Source organism: Pantherophis guttatus, chromosome 13 (genome assembly GCF_059756535.1).
Source record: "Pantherophis guttatus breed Tessera chromosome 13, ASM5975653v1, whole genome shotgun sequence".
Lineage (NCBI taxonomy): Eukaryota > Metazoa > Chordata > Lepidosauria > Squamata > Colubridae > Pantherophis > Pantherophis guttatus.
In genome coordinates, this window is record NC_142075.1 from 17,142,638 (window position 1) to 17,162,171 (window position 19,534).

Genomic DNA, 19,534 nt, shown 5'->3' on the forward strand with positions numbered 1-19,534 from the left:
TCATGAACGAGGTGAGAAGTTAATTAGGGTCATTTTAGGTTACACATCCACAGCGGCAGTTACTGAAGCTTACCAAAGCTAATTCTGTCAACTTGGCATTGCTAAAAATACTGTGCTGGCTGTGTGCTTACTGGGCAACACTTTGCTACTTGTAAGTGCAGAAATAAGGAAAAACTGTACCTGTGTTTTAAGATGAAGAGGACTCTGAAGGTTGCATTCATACAGAGAAGTAATTTTATTAATTTCTGTGGAGAATCTCTGAATGCTTTTTTTTTTTTTATTAAAAGTGTTACATGGTTTGTAGCTGGCAGGAGATGATTTCAACGATTACTTGAACCCAAGGTGAAATATTTTCCTCACTGGACCTGGGCCACCCCAATATCCCCTGTGAGAAAGGAGGGAGGGAAAGGATTTATACCTTCACAGAGAATTAGACTTGTTAAATATTTCCTGAAATTAAAATGTAGCGCTATGTCGAGTAAATATTGCTGCTTGTTATAATAGAATCAAAGGAAGCATGGAAATTAAATATGACAATATGATTTCCCACACTGAAAAAAGGAAGTGCTACAAACTATTTTGGTGGAACAGACTAAGACAATAACTTCCAGATATTCAGTTGATGTTTACATATGAAAAACTAAGGGACCCCGTTGTTTATTCTTGCTGGAAGTGGCCAAAGTTAAAATTGGCACAGGAAGAGAGAGGACATTAACAGTTAAAGTTTGCACTGGATGGACAGACAGATAGACTGACTGACTACAGTTCAATCTATCGCATAGCATTCATATTTTCTTTACCATTATCCAGGTGGTGTTTTTTTTAATAAATGGCACTGCTCAAATTAAGCCTACCTATCTATGCAATTAACAAATGCAGAATTCACTCTACTTTTCTGGGAATCCATTCCCCTTAAACCCCTACATAGTATGAATAGTGGTACACTCGAATACTTACTTCAGAAGTCCATACCAATACAGATAGGGCATCATATTAGCCTTCAGATGAAAACTTATCAGTCTCTCTTTGCTCTGGTCGAATGGAAATGTTTCTAAAGGCTGAGCATTGTAATCAAACTCAGCCAGGATTGCTCGGTTGTAGTTGGTTATCAGAGGACAGGAAGTATATCCATCATACTACAAAACATTAAAAATATACGCCTTTTATTAGGACAGGAAAAGCATTCAGGATCTTAAGTATTATACTTTAAGGAGCTTCATGCTCCATAAATTTGTCTAATCCCCTTTTAAAGTCATTCAAACTGGTAACCCTTCTTAAATTTAAGGGATTGCAGAGTTTAATGTACTGTGTGAAGAAATTATTTTTCTCTTTAATCTCATAATTAATTCACTTGTCACTGGGTGAATCCAGTTTCCAAAATTAGAAGCCATGGAAAGAAATGTCAGCACTAGAGTAAACGCAGCTTGACCTCGAAACCTGACAAGAAATTCCTGCCATTATTTTGCTATCAGCTTTATAATGCTGGGTGGAGATATATATAAAACTTCAGTCCTCGGAGCCGTATAAATTAGTTAAAAAAATTTAGCATGTTGCATTGCAAATACGAATATTTCCCCAACATAATAAAAACCCACTGCCCCAATGAAAAGCAAATATATTGTTCCTTTTCCGGAAAAATTACCTTCTTAGTGGGAGTTTTGCCTTTCATGATACATGAAATTGTTTTATCAAGTACACCACACTGGCCAGCTGTGAAAGAGATAAAATGTTTTTATTTTGTCTCACATTCCTGCTGAAAGGAGAACAAAGTTATAATGTTTTAAAATGTTTTAACTCTTTGGGTTGGTAGCAAGTTTTTTGGATCATGTTGGGAATGTTCTTAAGAGCAGCCAAATTGTGGATAAGCGCTTATAACGTAGCCCTTTATCTGACCTGCTGACATTGGTGACTCGGCTTTGAGGCCCTCTCTTTCTCCCCTATTCCATAGAAAAATGTCTTTTATTGAATCCTAATTGGGATCTCTATGATGACCAAATCAATCAAATACTTTCAGGCACAACATTTAAAACTGGCTTTTGGCCTTGCAACAAGGAGACCCAAAATGCAAGTACAGTACCCTAAACATTAATCTCACCTATAGCTGCCGCAGTCTTGGAGGTAGGGAGATTGGTGCAGTCTCCAATCCCAAAAACATTTGGGTATTTCACATGTTGCAGTGTTTCCTTGTTTACATCCACCCACCCAGCAACGTCAGAAACTGGACTGTTTAACAGGACGTCAGGGGGACCCATGGGTGGAGTGACATGAAGCATTTCATACTGGAGAGCAGAGAAAGAAAAACAAATGAGATTTGGCTAGAAGACAATATTTGTAGCTCAGGGTTGAACTGAGGGGTCCTTGGTGCTCTCCAAACATGGTGGTTTTCTTGCAGACGTCTCATTACCAACTAGGTAACATCAAGCGTGCCTGATGTTGTTACCTAGTTTGGTAATGAAATGTCTGCAAGAAAACCACCAAGCTCAGGGAGCAACAACGACCCTTCACACATGAGCTTGATCTGCAATCTCAGATTGGATGCAGCCAAATTCCCCAACTGAGATGAAGGTTCCTTAACTAAACAACTGAGGAACTGTCTCTTCCTTCCAGGTTTGGTCCTTTCTTCTATAACAGCTTAACGGCCATTTGTTCAGCAATTATTTGAACTTAACAGTTGCGCTGAACGAATGATATTTACCATTGGATAGCAATAGCACTTAAGACTTATATACCGCTTCACAGTGCTTTACAGCCCTCTCTAAGCGGTTTACAGAGTCAGCACATTGCCTCCAACAATCTGGGTCCTTACCATTGGCTCCTTGAAGTCATGGCCTTTAGGCAGGGATGAAATGCTCCCGGTTCGGACTGGATCAGGTAGCGATTGTGGCAGGTGGTTCGGAGAACTGGTAGCGATGGCGGTGTGAGGCTCCACCCACCCGCTCGGGTGTCGTTACGTCCTGGTTTTAACCAGGAAGTAATGTGTTTTTTACCCTCTGTGCATGCGCAGAAGTTATGTGCATGCACAGATGGTCTGCGCACTCATGTGGCGCATGCACTTCCTAACCGGTAAGGAAGGTAAATAGATTTCACCCCTGCCTTTAGATGATCTATTAGAGCTCTTGACATCCTAACCGCAGAGAGAAGGCCATAAGCAGCCAGCAGCTGCCTTGTATAGGGCTAAGCCGAGCATATGTGGTCAGCAATGGAAGGAAAAATAATGGCGAAGGTCAGTTGGCAGCAAAGCAGCAGGTTGGGCAAAAATGAGGGGAAGACAGATGGGTGGTGGGAGTTAAAACGACGAGTGGGAGGACAGGCAAAGACCGTTGCCTTAAACAGCTGCAAAGGAACTACAGAAACTGATATTGTTAAATGATGAAGTTGTGTGATGGTTCATCGAATTGAATTCAAACCATTCACCAAGAATTGCCTATAATCTTCTCTGCCTCTTAACTTCTTTATCACATAAGGATGAATAGTGCTGTGGTTATGTTTTGAAAAGGCTCATCCTATTCTCCATCCACACTTCCCCCCCCCCCCCGCCAGTTCTAAACAGACAAGCAACCTAAACTATAAACAGGAAATTAATAGAGAAATTCCCTGAAAAATTCCATTTGCTCACCCGATAAACTTGCGTTTCACCAGCTTTGTCCAAGTTTTCAAATATGGCTTCCTGCTTATCTGCTCGGACTTCCACGAGGTTCCATTTGTAGTTCACTGTAATATCTCTTTCTTTGATAATCTCTAGCAGAGCATCAGCATACTTCTTAACACCAAATATCACTCCAAGAGAAGTATTGAATATGATCTTGGCTTTGGACCGTTTTCCTGTCTGGGGAAAATGAGAAGAAAAAGTGAAGCATCCTTGAAAACCTCCAATTTTACCATTCTTGTTCTTGTCTGTACTTTTATCAATCGAATAATCGACAGCTTGGCTGTCTGAGGAATACTGGGAGTTGAAGTCCACAGGTTGTAAAAGAGCCACAATTGCCCACCCCTGCCCTAGACCAACCCCCCTGCCCAAAGGAAGAATCCTTATCTATTAAGTTGATTAACCATAACTGGGTTTATATAGCTTGCCCAAAATGATTTAAGCCAACTGTTTTTGAAGTCATTCACCCAATTTATTAGATGAACAGCACCTAATAAAACACAGTTTAAACTTGCAGTAATGGGATTCATGATACATACCAAAAACTACACTGAATCCAAAGGCCTCAATTTAATGTCTGCATCAATACATTGAATATGCTTAATTAATAGTTTTAGTCCTGTGTGCAAATTTAATACGAATTAACTAGTAGGTCTTATTGATTTAACAAAATTGCTAGTAGGTCTTCAATTGGAGGAGCATTCTAAAATTAACCTATAATTTAAGTTTATATTCTAGCAGTTTAAACTAGGATAAATGCATTTTCAATAAGCTGGGTCTTTGGGATTACAACATTTTTTTGTTACCTGTCTGGGCAACCACGCTAGTTGTGCAGCGACTGACACATACCTTTCTCAAGTACGCCTCTGTCAGATACATGATCTTTTGTGGCGCCCCTGCACATTTCACCGGAGTGTTTGGAAAGGTGAAAATGGCATTTCCTTCCTGGAAATCCTGCAGAGCTTTCCATGTTTTCTCCACTGTGTGAATGGAATAATTGGAACCAATTTTAGGAAACTTAAAACCCTCAGGCAAGCCTTTGATCTGTAATAAGACAAAATTAGCAGGATAATATTTCACTGAATTAAACATGCGGGCTGTTTACATTCAGGAACCCATTTAATTCCAAGCATACCATCCTGGCCTCACTAATCATCTTAACTATAGTTCCTTTAGCAGTGCTTTGTTGAATAAGCCACCTGTGGGTTCAGTTCACACAACACAAAACATCTACAAACCACAATAGCAGAGTTCATACAACACTACAGCCAGAGTAAGCTTAAATTAAAGTTTAGCATATTGTGATGTCATATATCTACTCGGACTCCCCTATAGCCAAGATCATATCCCAGAGATACTCCATCCACACTGAATTTGATTTGTGAATATTATCTTGATGTGTAAATATTTGCAAAATACTCAGATTAAATCATTACATCTCTAGATAAAGGGTAAAAATGGCATTGGCTTACATTTGAGTCCTTCGGGAGAAGGGCGGTATAAAAATTTATTAAATAAATAAATAATAAATAAATTTACTGTAAACCGTTAGCTGAATTAACAGGAGAGATCTGGGGCAAAGAGATATTAAGAAGTTCCCCTATCTATTATGTATTCCAATTTAAGAGGAAGCAAGATTTGGATAAATACATGAATTAAAAAAAATTGGCTGTGGGTTTCATCTTCTTCATCCCTCTTCTTCCTATCTTTTTTTTTGTTTGTTTTAATAGATGAACCCAGAATAAAGATGAATAAACTCATTTCCAGTGCTGAATTAAACACTAGCATCCTTAAAGAAGAAAAATAATCTTGCTATACTCACACAGCCTCCCAAAATTTCCCAATTATTGATGATCTTTGTGTTCACTTTGTGTGTCCACCATTAAAACAGGCTCATTTCCCAACAACATGGTAGATGTCCCTGGATACTTTCAATTTCCTGATAAAGCACTAGAGGTCTCTTAAGAGTTTCTTCCAGTGTTGTACCTCTGTTGCACAATTTCCACAGAGTGCTTCCTTGTGGGAAAGACGCAACGCTATTTCTCACATTGTGCTCAGAATTTGGGGACTTTCATGCAAGGAACATGCAAGTCACTGGGCCTCACTTCCTATCAGTAGAGAAAACTTCTAAGAAAACGTTCACGCAATCAGATCTTAAATAAAATACCTTTTCAAAATTCAGCTGCAGCCCGAGAGCAACAATCAAATACTTGTAAGATACCTGTAAAAGAAAGAAGAAAACTATTATCTTAAAACAGGAACCAAGGATTATTCAAACAGACAGTTGGTCTCAAAATGCTGGAAATGCAAACAGTCTCTTCTATCCTCATGGAATATTGCAGGCAAGAATAATGCCAAACTAAATAAATAACACCATACAGGTTTTTTTTAGAAGTTCGAAAAAAAACATTTATGAGAAGAGATGACAGAACTATTCAATTTATGTATTAAATACTAGCTGATAACACAGCGTTGCCCGGGTATTTATCTTAATCCTGTATTAGACAGGAAGAACAACTTCACTTGAGCCCTGATTTTGGCGAGAATTAAATTAGTTAAAAATGTTTTCCCTGTGCCCCCAGAAGCATCAAGTAAAATGATACCACTTTGTTGTTTTGCTAGTTGATCCATAATTATTTGGTATGCTTTTCTCCGATCTTGGTTTTATTGATCGTGGCCATACATTTGTCCTCAAGAATAATCAAAGCCTAGTTGAAAATGTCCGGACCAAACGTAATTTCTAATGTTGGATTTTCTCCCTTACCAGAGGGAGTTCCCTTGTGGAGCACTGTGAAGCCGTTACCATGACAACTCCACTGTGCTGCACAGTAGAAGCCATTTTAAGGCACAACAGGGTGTATCTTAACAGAACACACAACCAGAAGGGTGTTAGGGGTGTCTTACCCCCACAGTATTTCTTTCCAGAGAGTAAGTCATCTGTCTACCAAGTTTGGTTGAAATTGCTCGAGGCGTTCCAGAGTTATGCTGGAACATACACACACACAGCCATTTTTATATATATAGATTACTCGTAACCCATTCAAACCAAAAGCTAAATCTCATGTATTCAAGCCCTATCAATTGTTTATGCAAGTAAGATTTCATTGAGCAGACAAATCAGCACGTTCCAATGGGCTACCTACCTTTTGATTGTTCCCCAAATAGACACAGTTGTTGTCTGGATCCAACTTTTCCACCTTGGACTGGATCCACCTTACCCCTGAAGGAATAACACTTGCTGTTGAACGTTCTGAAGTGGCCAACTGTTTCGCCCCAGCTCCAACTAAAGTCCAGAGGGGCTGATAATAGTGTTTCTGAAAGAAATAATTGGGGGGATAAAAGCTGCCAGATAAGAAGAAGAACAGAAATGAACGTACGAAATCAGACAGCTGATACTTCTAGAGAGATCTGGTCAATCAGGTTCAAGAACTTCCCTTATTTATATTAAATGAGATTTTTTGAGAGAGATACATTCAATATATCTCGACATTTCTATGTTGGGAATAGGTTGCCAAAGAACAGTGGTTCATAACCTGTGATCTGCAGACCCCTGAGTGGGGGGCACGTTGTCAAAAGCGAAGGCTTGAGGAAATGTTATGGTTTAAATCTTAATCCTACCCCAGCTCTGCAAATGGGAAAAACATTGTGAAATGTCACGTGACATCAACGTGACGCTGCGAGTTGGACACACATGTTCTAGAAGACACACCAAATTCCTGTTTTGTATGATTTCAACAATCAGTGGAGGAAACTGTTGAGGCTTACCAAAAATGCGCATTGGTCACAGGTCCACGCAAGGAGCAATTAAATCATTAGCATTCTGATCATCATCAGTGGTAAAAATTCTAGTCTACCGTTGTATGCAATCATGGATCCTGAATGGAGAAGCTGCAAGTATGCTATAAAAGTACTTTGATATCTCCATATGATACTCACGCCCATGTTATTACTTTAGATGTCTCCAACAGTATACTACACCCAGTAGGTCATTACCCTTGTCGTGAAAATAACAGATCTCACAAACTGCTTTTTAGATGTTCCTTCCTTTAAAAAAAAGGTGTGTTTTGTTGTTGCTCAACAAATAAAGTTCTAAGTCCATTTTAGTTGTAAAGATCTGGAGAAAGGTTTACACATAAGTTACATGTACAGATATGGGGGAAAGTTTTCATTCATTTAATTAAGTAATTTATCTCTTGTTAGCTGGTTGTATTTAAACAAACTTATATTTCACCTTTTAGGCTTAATAAAGTAGAAAATACTTTAGGAATTAAGTACCTAGAAATAGGTACTTAATAAAGTACCTATTTTCCAGAGCTCAAAACAATTAAAATATATATATGTATTTTTTTGGAGTATAAGACGCATCTTTGTTCCACCTAAATGTGGGTGAAAATTTAGGTGCATCTTATAGTCCTGTGCGTCTTATAGTCCAAAAAATACGGTAATCAATGCAGCCACATAATTAAACTGGCTAGAGTCCCACAAATGCTCAAATGATATTTCTATGTTGACTAGAAATTTGAAGGGTTGTAATTTCAGCACATCTGGAAGGCACAGATTGGAGAAAGCTGACCTGGAGGAAAAACCAATAGATTAAAATGTCACGCTAAGCTATAATGTGGCTCCTCAATTTAAGCTAAGCACGATGTGCAAAACCAACTGTGCTTTATAAACCATGACAAATGTCTAAGCATATTGCATGAACCACAAAAATATGAAGCATCCAAAAACTGATAGATTGTGTGGAACGGTGTTAAGTGCAATAGATATATAACATATTTTTTTTCTTGTGGGAAAGAGTTTGACGCACACAGTTGTCAAGGAGGAAATGCAGAAAGCATCTTAAGATCTATCTGAAAGATTTTGCAAAGACAATGCAATCAAATTCTGGGAATTGTAGGCCATGCATGTTAAAATTGTTGAGGTTAAAGATCAGGGGTTCTGTTCTAGATCAGGGGTCCCCAACCCCCAGTCTGTAGACCAACCGGCACTGGTCCCAGGGCATGCCAGCAACTGGGCTGCTCAAAATAAGTGAAGCCCCAACCATTCACAGGATGCAGGCAACAGACAAAACCACACCCCCTCCGGTCCGTAAAAAAACCTTTCTGCACAGAACCGGTACCTGGTGCCCAAAAGATTGGGGGCTGTTCTAGACCATACAACTCTTGCTTATTTTTATGACAAAGGGATTTTAGTGGAGTGATTCTAAATTATAATTGGAAGGATATCCATGTCCCTTCTGAGATACAAGCAATCGCTATTTTTTTTCCCTGCTAATTGCTACGTACAAATTACATCATGTGATTCCATGAAGAAATTGTCCTTTCAGGTCTGTTCTTTCATTTCCTCTTTGTCTTTTTTTAGAGGGAATTTCCTTCTAAATGCCTTTATTTCTAGTTCTAGTACTGCTTTACTCAATCTGGATTCTTTTGAACTACAGATTAAGGTGAAAGATGTATAACAGAACAAAGAATAATGTGGACTACTACTTCCATCTGTGGGAGAACAACCATACAATCCCACTATTAACAGTAGAAGCCAAAACTTTAGGATTTCTTGTTCCAAGTGAAATGTCAGCGCCTGTAGCTTTGATCACAACTGTGACACAAGTAACGTTAATGAGCCACTTGCTCATTAACAAGTTTGAGTGTTTTTTTTTTCTCTGTATCAGAACTCGACAGAGAGTAGACACCAATTCTGAGTCACCAATTATTGCTGAGCACATTGTAAGCCACCCTGAGTCTCCGGAGAAGGGCGGCATATAAATCAAATTTAAAAAAATAAAATAAAAATTCGTTGTTAATTTTTTAAATTGAGAGAAGGCCCTTCAAAAAGTCCAGATTTAAAGAGGATATCAGAAAAGGTACCCTTTATTTCGGGAGACATGTGGGACACAACTGTTCCACTTTAACGATTTATAATACTATATTTTATATATTTTGCATAATGCCTCCAAATCAGGAGTGCTATTCAGCAGGTTCTGACAGGTTCTGAAGAACCGGTAGCGGAAATTTTGAGTAGTTCAGAGAACCGGCAAATACCACCTCTGGCTGGCCCCCGAGTGGGGTGGGAATGGAGATTTTGCAATATCCTTCCCCTGGAGTGGGATGGGAATGGAGATTTTGCAATATCCTTTCCCTGGAGTGGGGTGGGAATGGAGATTTTGCAGTATCCTTCCCCCAGAAGGGGGGAGGGAATGGAGATTTTGCAGTATCCTTTCCCTGCCACGCCCACCAAGCCACGCCAACAGAACCGGTTAGTAAAAAAAAAATGAATTCCACCACTGCTCCCAATCCCAACATTTCAGAATTCCAGAATTCAAGATTTACCTCCTGAGGTTCCACCACGGCCACATTGTCAGCTCCTACTTTCCGTTTCATCCGGGCACTCATTGTGATCCCCCCTGAGCCTCCACCAAGCACCAGCACCTCATAGTAATCTTTCGAAGCGGACCCGGCTGTCGTGTGTAACTGGGACGAACACGTTTTGGGGATCCCCATCCTAAGTAAAGGTACCAGGGAACGGGCACATGCGCAGGAAGACATCAACCCAACAGCAGCCATCTTTGGTGAGCATCAACTTGCAAAGTTCTAGAAAAAGAGGTAGAACATCAAAGAGATGATTTTTTTTTCCCAAATGTCATTTTCATTCTTTATCTTATTTTGCTAAAAAGCTGAATAAAGAAGCTGAAAGAAGGTCTCCAAAATGTGGAGCAATACTTTGGTTTCAAACTGTGACTTGGTTATTGTTATTTTCTTTTCATCGTTCTTTCTCTGACAATTATAGTAGTTTAAATTCAGATGGAAAAGGCTGTTTTTATGTTGAGAGGCAGTAATCAGAAATTTTACTGTGCTGTTCCAATACCAAATATGTTATTAAAAATGATAAAAAACCTTGTTTTGACACCCAATCTAAGAAATTACTTTTGTTCCATCTGCATTTCATTGCTCAGAAACAACATTAATTTGGTCGGGGAAGGCAGTTTTTATGTTTTGAACAGCTGTAAAAGAATGTGCTTTTGCTGCTTTTGGCAAACTACAAATGTTCTTACTTTTTTTTTTTTAATGGGTAATAAGATTGTTTTTCAGGACATTGTTTATGAAGCTCGTGCAGATTCTGCACTATGTCAAATTCAGCTGAATTTTCTATCGAAGAATCATCGATGTTCAAACTTTCCCAGTTAAAATGTTTGCAGGATTGCATTATAAAGGAACTGCTCTTTAAAATGGACTCATCCGTCCCCAAAATGTGACTGTGGGGGTGTGTAGAACGAATAATAATAAAAATATATTACTTGTACTGGCATTTAAACAGCTGGCAAGGCTTTTAAAATGGATGCTGGCTTGACAGTCACATGACCCTTGGCAGAATCGTCATGAGGTCAGCTCGGGAGTAAAGCTAAACTGACTGCTAATTCTGACAACAAATACTAAAGCATCTTTGTTTTGCAGATCTGATCTGTGTCACAATTTCTTTTTAAGAAACAACGGTTTGCTATATTACCCTCCAATAAAGGCTGAAGCATCGGCAGAGCAATTGTAAGGCGGCAATTCAAATTTTGTAAGGCTGTTCCGTCCCCCAATGCAGAAGATGTGAATGGTATGCAAATATATTGTGACACTCTTCTTCTACAAGATTTATGGTGTCTTTTCCCAACCCAGACTTTGAGAAAGGAGGTTGCGAAATATCCTTCCTCCCACACATTCAGCTTAATTTATTTTAACTCTTGAACAACTGGTCAAAGAAGTGGGAAGGGAAGCCAATTCTTTTTGGGGAATTAGTTTAGGACAGGGGTCTGCAACCTTAAAAACTCAAAGAGCCATTTGGACCCGTTTCCCACAGAAAAGAAAACACCGGGAGCCACAAAACCTTTCCCGTGCCTATTTCTTGAGCGGCCACAAAACTAGCATATGTAGTTGAATTAAACGTTCTGTTTTCTTCTGAAACTTTTATTTTCTTGGATTTATCCATGGTTGGCCTACTGAGGGTTGAAAAGCTCAATAAATCGCTTGACGGCGGGTATCGCACATTGGCGGTTGTGACGCATATTTTGAGTGACGGAGCCGCAGCAGAGGGGTGAAAGAGCCACATGCGGCTCCAGAGCCGCAGGTTGCTGACCCCTGGTTTAGGAGAAGTGGAAAGCAACTCCTGTATGTTGGCAAGGCTGGAGTTTGTAGTGGCGGGGATACAACTAATATTAAGAACTGGACTGCGGAGTTCCAGTTTAAGGAAGATTGATCTATTTCCCTTCCTGGGCGAGAGGCACCTTCTGAAAATCTTTCCCTTTTGAGGGCAAGAATAAAATCCTGGCAATCATCTTTGGTACATCAGTATATCTAGAGTTTTGGTTTTAACATCCCTAGAAAGTCTCATTTGGTGAGAGGGCCTGGAGGGTCTTTGCTTGGAAGCAAAGCAGAATCAGATCTGGTTAGTAGCAGTGATGGGTTGCCCCTGGTTCAGACCGGTTCGCAAGAACCGGTAGTAAAACCAGCAGGAGGCTCCATCCACTGACCCCGACGTCATCAGAAAGCTTCTGCACATGTGTAAAAGCTTCTGCACATGTGCAGAAGTGCGCATGCGGCCCCGTTGTGAACCGGTAGTAAAGGTAAGTAGGACCCACCCCTGGTTAGTAGAACTTGAATGGGGAAGACCGCTTGAGAACGAGAAAGCCGTAGGCTGAAGATTAAGCACATGCACACATCCCAGGAGAAAATTACCTCCTTGTTGCTGACAAAGAATAACAAACGGACAAGAAGTAAAAGGAGGTTAATCCAGAGAGGTTAGAATTAGCAAATGTAGGACAATTTATAGGGAAGTCAAAAGTTCAAGTCTGGGCTCGCCTATGGGACGTCCTGGTGTCAGTATTTTTTCTTCAAGTTTCTATACAGGATTATTGGCATGAAGTGAAATGGGACACACCCATATAGGAAAGATGGGATATCAATGTAAATAAATATAAACACAAATGTAATGTACATTTATTTTGCTTATTTATTAGATTTCTATCCCACCTTTATTACTTTATAAGTAACTCAAGGCAGCAAATATACATAACGTTCCTTGGACTGATGTTTTCTCTCTCTCTCCCTCTCATGTGTGTGTGTCAGGGGTGAAATCCAGCAGGTTCTGACAGGTTCTGGAGAACCGGTAGCAGAAATTTTGGAGCAGTTTGGAGAACCAGCAAATACCACCTCTGACTGGCCCCAGAATGAGGTGGGAATGGAGATTTTGCAATATCCTTCCCCCAGGTGTGGGGAGGGAACGGGGATTTTGCAGTATCCTTCCCCTGCCACGCCCACCAAGCCATACCACGCCCACTAAGCCACCCCCACAGAACCGGTAGTAAAAAAATTTGGATTTCACCACTGACACACACACACACACACGTTTCATAATGCGGAGTTATGGAAGTGCAAGCCACACGAAGTGAACCATCTTCCACTTTTCACGCACTGCACTTGGTGAAGAACATTTTGACCTGCTAATTTAGGGTAGAATAAATAAGTTTTCTTGCTGTGTCTTTCAACCCAGAAAGCAAACATTCACTCCTTTATTTATAGTGGCAAAGGTCTACCTCTTGCACAGTTAATGAACAGCATCCAATGTTATCCTCCGTATGACTCCACATGCTGCTTGAAGACCAAGAGTGGGTTTTATGCAACCTTGTCCTAATCTTAAAGACAATGAAGGACAACCTGTTCGCCAACTGAACAGTGGCCACCGATATCGGTATGCCAGCCCTGTTCACTCCAGATCATCACTACTGCCTTGTAAATAGCTTTTCCGTTATCAACATTGCGATGGAAACCATCACCTTCCCACTTGACAAAGAATTATGGCTTAATGATTAAACAGCCATTTCCTTCCAATGGAAAAGCTCTAACGTCTACGCACAGTCTACAGTACACAATGGGTCAACAGATTGTGGAATTTCAGGGTAGCCTGCCTTTCCACAGATGCCAAAAATGGCAGCTCTGATTTAACTTGGTCTAGGAGAAAAGGTGACCTCCTGGTTTTAATCTGCCGACCAAGGTTAACTGCTTTTTCAGACTACAAACACCATCAGACCAGAGGTGGGTTTCAGCAGGTTCTGACCAGTTCTGGAGAACCGGTAGAGGAAATTTTGAGTAGTTTGGAGAACCGGTAAATACCACCTCTGCTGGCCCTGCCCCCATCTATTCTCTGCCTCCCGAGTCCCAGCTGATCGGGAGGAAATGGGGATTTTGCAGTATCCTTCCCCTAGAGTGGGGAAGGAATGGAGATTTTACAGTATCCTTCCCCTGCCATGCCCACCAAGCCACGCCCATCAAACCATGCCATGCCCACAGAATTGGTAGTAAAAAATTTGGAATCCCATCACTGTATCAGACAATCTGGATAGTACAGGAACTCCAAAATTTAAAAATAGCCCCAATTTTCTCCTGGGTCTCTCTGCAAGGACACTGAAACCTTGCAAGAGGTTTACTTATCCTAACCTCCATGCTGCTCCAGTCTGTAACCAAGTGGCTTGCTAAACCCAAATTCAGTAATTAAAATTAAAAACATACGATAATTTCAGAAGAAGCCTCACTCCCATGACAGCGGATATTCTGAAGAGTAGTCAAACCTCCATTCCTTCACCATGGGCCCTCCTAAACAGCCAGGCGTTCTCCAAAATAGTAATACCAAGGGCATTGACAAAATCACTATCGGTCAATTGCAAAAGGCAACTTTACTCAAGACAGCTTACATCCTTTAAACACCATCAAATATTCACATCTGTCTAACTCTGGTAAGGGATCAATAGATGGATAAGAATGGCAAATCCAGTCTGGACAACTGGCTGGCTATGCAATGAATCATCATCATCATAATAATTATCAAGGTGAGATTATCATTTTAACTGTGGGGGAGGGGCTTTTCCAGAATAGACACCTCCCCATAAAAATGTCTGGGCTCCAGTACCCCACTGATAGCATTCTCTAGGCATAAGGTTCCACAGCAAATAATCGTTTGGATCTCCTTGATTTTGGCAGCTTCCTGAAACTTACAATCGTGTAATTTTGCCTACAATTACATTTTAATTTAACTTAACCTTATGCATATTATCTGCTTTTGCTGATTTTCAGGGATTTATTTATTTGCCCAGTTGGTGGCCCTACCTACCAGGTGAAGATTTTGCTCTCCTGAAACTGGCATAAAAAGTTAAGACAGGCTCCTGAGGTTTGTGATGCAACCAGCCATAAATACAACTGTAGAACAGACAGTTAACGTTGGCAAGCGAGTTATGAAATCTAGAAAATTCCCATAGAGAGATTTCCGCTCCCGGGGTAGCTGTGACTTGTTTAGGTTTAGAAAAATGATGGCTGTGAGATGCCAAACTTCAACTAAACATGGCTTGGAAAGCAAATTAAATTCATCTGGCTAGCAAGGGTGTTTGCTCAAGGAATATTAAACGGCCCCAAAGCTTTGTTCATTACAAAGGACTTTATCTGAAACAAAGTTAAGCAGTAAAATGACAAAAAAACAAAGCAGAACAAGATTACCCCTTTTTCTCTCTGCTTGTATCTTTCTCTCACACAAATGCACACGTTCTAAATGCTAATTTCTTGCAGACAGCCTCTAATGCAGAACTCTGAACGAAGTGGGCCCCGAGTTCAAATATTTGGCTGCTAAATTCAAATCAAAGAAATGGACTTCAAAGCTTTCTCTTCTTTGCAAGTTTTGGAAAGCAGACCATTTCTCCTCTCCTTGTTCCAATTTTTTTCCTTTCCTATGCAGATTGCGCTTTCTGTTCTTCCTTGATCCTTTTCTATCGGATACGAGATTTTTAAATGTCCACTTAAAAAAGGAAACTGGCTAATAAATGAGGGTTGCAGCATCCCACCACATGATCACCACTTGCCATCTTCCAAACTGGCTTCCGTCAAGCAAAGTCATTGAGATAGCCAGATTCAATAACATTGATTTGTTTAACAACCGAGACAAAAATAAATAAATAAAAAAGGTTCTAAAATTGGTGATGACTCAATTAATGACGAGCTTGCTTAGGGATGGAAATTCCAATCCCAATTGGGATCGTAAATCGAGGACTATCTGTCTGCTCAGGCTGTTAACTGGAGAAAGGTTTCAACAAGCAACCTGTGACTTGTGCCCCTTGGATCTGTGAAGCCTTTACATTCAGGAGCAGCCTACCATCAAATATCACTATTTGGAAGCAGATCCAAATAGCAGATCCAGGATGTACCCCAACTTCCTCACTCAATTCATGGACCTTCCAGGAGCACCTGATAGCAACTAGTTGCTGGATTAAGCAGGCCTTTAAACTGAACCGGAAAAGTTTCTTATATCAATCAATCAAATCAATGAATCCAGAGGTGGGTTTCTGATCAGTTCTGCAGAACCGGTAGCGGAAATTTTGAGTAGTTCGGAGAACCGGTAGTAAAAATTTTGACTGGCCCCGCCCTCATCTATTTCTGCCTCCCAAGTCCCAGCTGATCGGGAGGAAATGGGGATTTTGCAGTAACCTTCCCCTGCCACGCCCACCAAGCCACGCCCACAGAACCGGTAGTAAAAAAAATTGAAACCCACCACTGAATGAATCAAGGTTACACTTCACAGAGAGGGATGGATGGCTCTGAAACTGAGATACAGTCATCAGAAAGGTGAAAGTTAGTCTCAAAAGATACAACCTCATCCCTCAAATAAATGTCCCACTGAAACGACTTGTATGGTACAAAACAGTCTCTTTGCTTTTCCATACATTTTCTTAGGGAAAATAAACCCAGATTCCTTAACTGCTGTAACCCAGAGGTTAGTCCCCCCCATAGGCTTCAGGGACAGGAAATGAAGCTTGCAACTGACAGCCAGAGAACAAACTTAAGATCCCTGGCTCAGATTCGAGCCTTAATCGGCTTCAAATCGCGCAAACCTTTTCTGCAATGAAGGCGGAACTCGCGGAAGTTTTTGACAGGGAGTTGCCGAGGCTGCTCCAGCTGCTTGGATCACCTGCCCAGGATGATGGGAACCCAATCTCAGGCAGTTCCAAAAAAAAAAAAAAGAAAGTTCGGGGTGCGGGGAAGGACCTCTGCACCTGAACCCCCTCCTCCTCCTCTTCCTCCTCTTCTTCCTCCTCTTCTTCCTCCTCCTCTCCTTCCTCCTCCTCTCCTTCCTCCTCTTCTTCCTCCTCCTCTCCTTCCTCCTCCTCAACGAAGGTTACTCACACTCACCTGCCCAGGAAGAGCCGCCCAGCGCCGCTCGCTTCTCCGAAACCGCTGCGCCCGCCTGTTGCGCTGCGCCCAAGCCCGCTGCCCGTTGCGCAAGAACCCGCTACGCCCCCAGTCCGACCCGCCGCCTCTGGAGACAAATAAAAGCCGCTCTTTTTCAGCCGCTGCCTCCGGTCAGGGAGGAGCCGCGGAGCAGGAAGGGAGCCATGGGAGGTCAGGCTCGGAGCGCGCAAGCCGTGGGGTTCCTGAGCGCGTGCAGAGCGCACCGGCTCTCTTTTTTTTTCAGGCCAAGTTTTGCAAAGGGCTCGGTTGCAATCGCACCGCGCATTTGCGGCTGGCTTTAAACCTTGGGGAGGGGAGGGGGGGCCGCAGGTCTTGGGGAGGGGGGAGTTTTTAGGAAATCAGCTGTTTGAACCCTCTGCACCTTTTGTTTCTTACCTGCGAGGTCAGGTGGCTTACTGTATGAAATCCCAAAGGTGCTGAAGGGAAACAATAATAAGGATATAATAAATAATACTAGAATATGATATACTGGGTATACTAGATTCTGTAACCATTAGGTTCCTGTAATACATATATGCCTTTGTATTTGTATCGCATATATTCTGCCTTTATATTTGTATCTCCTGTAACGCATATTCTGTTATTAAATCTCTGTAATGTATCTGGTATTTGTCAAACATATGTCCCTGCCATTTGACCTGAACCCATATCAATCTTCTTCCTGTTTTTTCTTGTGCCATCTAAAAGCATGGTATGTATCTCAGTTGAAACTACAGCCATCAACAAAGGGATAATTTACACCTCAGACTAATTTATGTTTGATCTGGATAAACTCCTGTCTTCCAGAGCCAGGGGGCTAAGTGGCCAATTGAGTAAACAAAAAAATGCTTAAGATAATACTAATTGGGGAAGTTTCTATTCCTCCTTGCAGGGCAACAAGGAATACACAAACCTACCCAGAACTGGGTACTAAGCTGAGGGTATAAAAGGACGCCATACCTTCCCCAAGGTGTGGCTATCTCCTCGCATGCATTGTATCTGTATGTTCTGGATATAGTTCCACCCAGTATTTTGTTTTTGGCCATCAATAAAATCTGTTTTTTTGCAAGCCTCGTCTTGAGTCTCTCTCTTTGGCATTCTGGTGACTCAAGTGTATTTTGGGACCTTACAGTGCTTTTTCAAGACGAAACTGGACTTTCTGGTTTTTTTTTCCTTTCTTTGAAGACGTTTCGCTTCTCATCCAAGAAGCTTCTTCAGCTTCTTGGATGAGAAGTGAAATATCTTCAAAGAAAAAAAAAAAACGAGGAAGCTTCTTGGATGAGAAGCCAAACACTGTACTACAGGCTCTTGGGAAGAGCCTGTAGTACAGTGGACTAAAGCACTGTTATTAACATCTGCTGCTTGCAATTACTGCAAGTTCAAATCTCACCAGGCTCAAGGTTGACTCAGCCTTCCATCCTTTCAAAGGTAGGTAAAATGAGGACCCAGATTGTGGGGGCAATAAGCTGACTTTGTATAAATATACAAAAGTATGAAGGCTATTGCTTAATGCATTGTAAGCCACCCTGTCTCTCTGGAGAAAGGCGGCATATAAATTAAAGCAAAAAAAAAAAAAAGTCTTCAAAGAAAAAAAACAGAAAGTCCAGTTTCATCTTGAAAAAGCATCTTTGGGACAACCATGACCTGGATGTGACGGAGAATCTCCCTAGACATACCTGGTTAAGTGCTTTCACCCAAAGGCTGTGCTGTAATCCGGCTGCCGATAGTCTGGAGCGCTTGGGGTTCCTAGGAGTAGCATTGGCTGGGGATGGGGGGGATTGTAGTCCACCCAGAGGCTGGAGGAAAGGGGGTTCAGGAACATCTTTCTGGGTAGGTTCTTCTTCCCCCAATTCAGAGCCTTCCAGATGTGCTGGCCATCATCCCCAGTCCTGTTCTGAGGGCTCCTTGGTGCTCTCTGAGTTTGAGTGTTTTCTTGAAGATGTTTCATTACCCAGACTACTAATATCATCAGTGCTTTATTGGTACAGTCCTCTGTTAGAATACAACTTCTCTTTAACAATGGAAGCCTGGGTTTAGAATTTAAATTATCTGGGAGAGAGAGCTTGGCTTTGTGAAAGGTGACGAATTGAATAAATAAAGAAGCTTAGCTCTGTTTAATTTGATGGAAGGAATTAAGTGGTCGTCTTGGGGTCAAGAGATCAATAAAACAGTCAAGACTTCAGTTAAACCTCTGCATTTTTTGAAGGGTGACATGCAAAAAATAATATGCAGTATATGGATCATATCCTTGTGGCTGCCGTCATGATTTTTTTTCTGACTATACCTTGCAAGGAAGAGATCTAAGAACTTGGACTTATGGAGAAATTCTGGCCGATTGCTGAGACAAAAAGGATGTTGGTCCAAATCTCGCTTAACTCAGTGGGGTTTTTCCTCAAATTGCTTAGAGATGCATGATCTGCCTTTCCTCCAGGACAGTTGTCAACCTTGGCAGCTCTTAAGATGTGTGGACTTCAACTCCCAGAATTCCCTAGGCTGCCAGGCTCCAGGAGTTCAAGGGGGCGTGTACATAAGGTTCTTCTTGCACAATCACCATTCTTTCTCAGTATGTGCTGAAAAAGTGACTTATCTAAAGGCACCCTAGGACTGTGATGGCAAACCTATGGCACGTGGGCCCGAAGTG

At 41.3% G+C, this 19,534-nt stretch overlaps 1 protein-coding gene across 3 annotated transcripts; it reads right to left on the reverse strand.

Annotated features, from left to right (window-relative positions):
* Positions 1 to 185: 185 nt before the first annotated feature.
* SQOR (sulfide quinone oxidoreductase) lies at positions 186 to 17,330 on the reverse strand. Of its 3 annotated transcripts, none has more exons than XM_087877742.1 (10): positions 17,290 to 17,330; positions 9,976 to 10,236; positions 6,790 to 6,960; positions 5,814 to 5,867; positions 4,496 to 4,690; positions 3,617 to 3,826; positions 2,096 to 2,279; positions 1,643 to 1,710; positions 958 to 1,136; positions 186 to 385 (listed from the first exon to the last, which is right to left on the reverse strand). In XM_087877742.1, exons 2-10 carry the CDS (start codon positions 10,207 to 10,209, stop codon positions 328 to 330), a joined length of 1,353 nt encoding a protein of 450 aa, XP_087733868.1. In that variant the 5' UTR covers positions 10,210 to 10,236; positions 17,290 to 17,330; the 3' UTR covers positions 186 to 327. The 3 variants fall into 3 exon arrangements, with proteins under 3 accessions (XP_087733868.1, XP_034290559.2, XP_087733867.1); XM_034434668.2 differs by lacking the exon at positions 17,290 to 17,330 and adding an exon at positions 16,855 to 17,164; XM_087877741.1 differs by lacking the exon at positions 17,290 to 17,330 and having other exon boundaries at positions 9,976 to 10,290.
* Positions 17,331 to 19,534: the final 2,204 nt, after the last annotated feature.

What these genes read in the sequence shown, in the direction of transcription:
- SQOR (XM_087877742.1), bottom strand. Translation starts at nt 10,209, where the DNA reads ATGGCTGCTGTTGGGTTGATGTCTTCCTGCGCATGTGCCCGTTCCCTG. An exon ending in GTGAAACGCAAGTTTATCGG is followed by an intron (nt 2,280 to 3,616) that starts GTGAGCAAATGG and finishes TCTGCTCTCCAG; the next exon opens with TATGAAATGCTTCATGTCAC. An exon ending in TATTGGTATGGACTTCTGAA is followed by an intron (nt 386 to 957) that starts GTAAGTATTCGA and finishes CCTTTCTCACAG; the next exon opens with GGGATATTGGGGTGGCCCAG.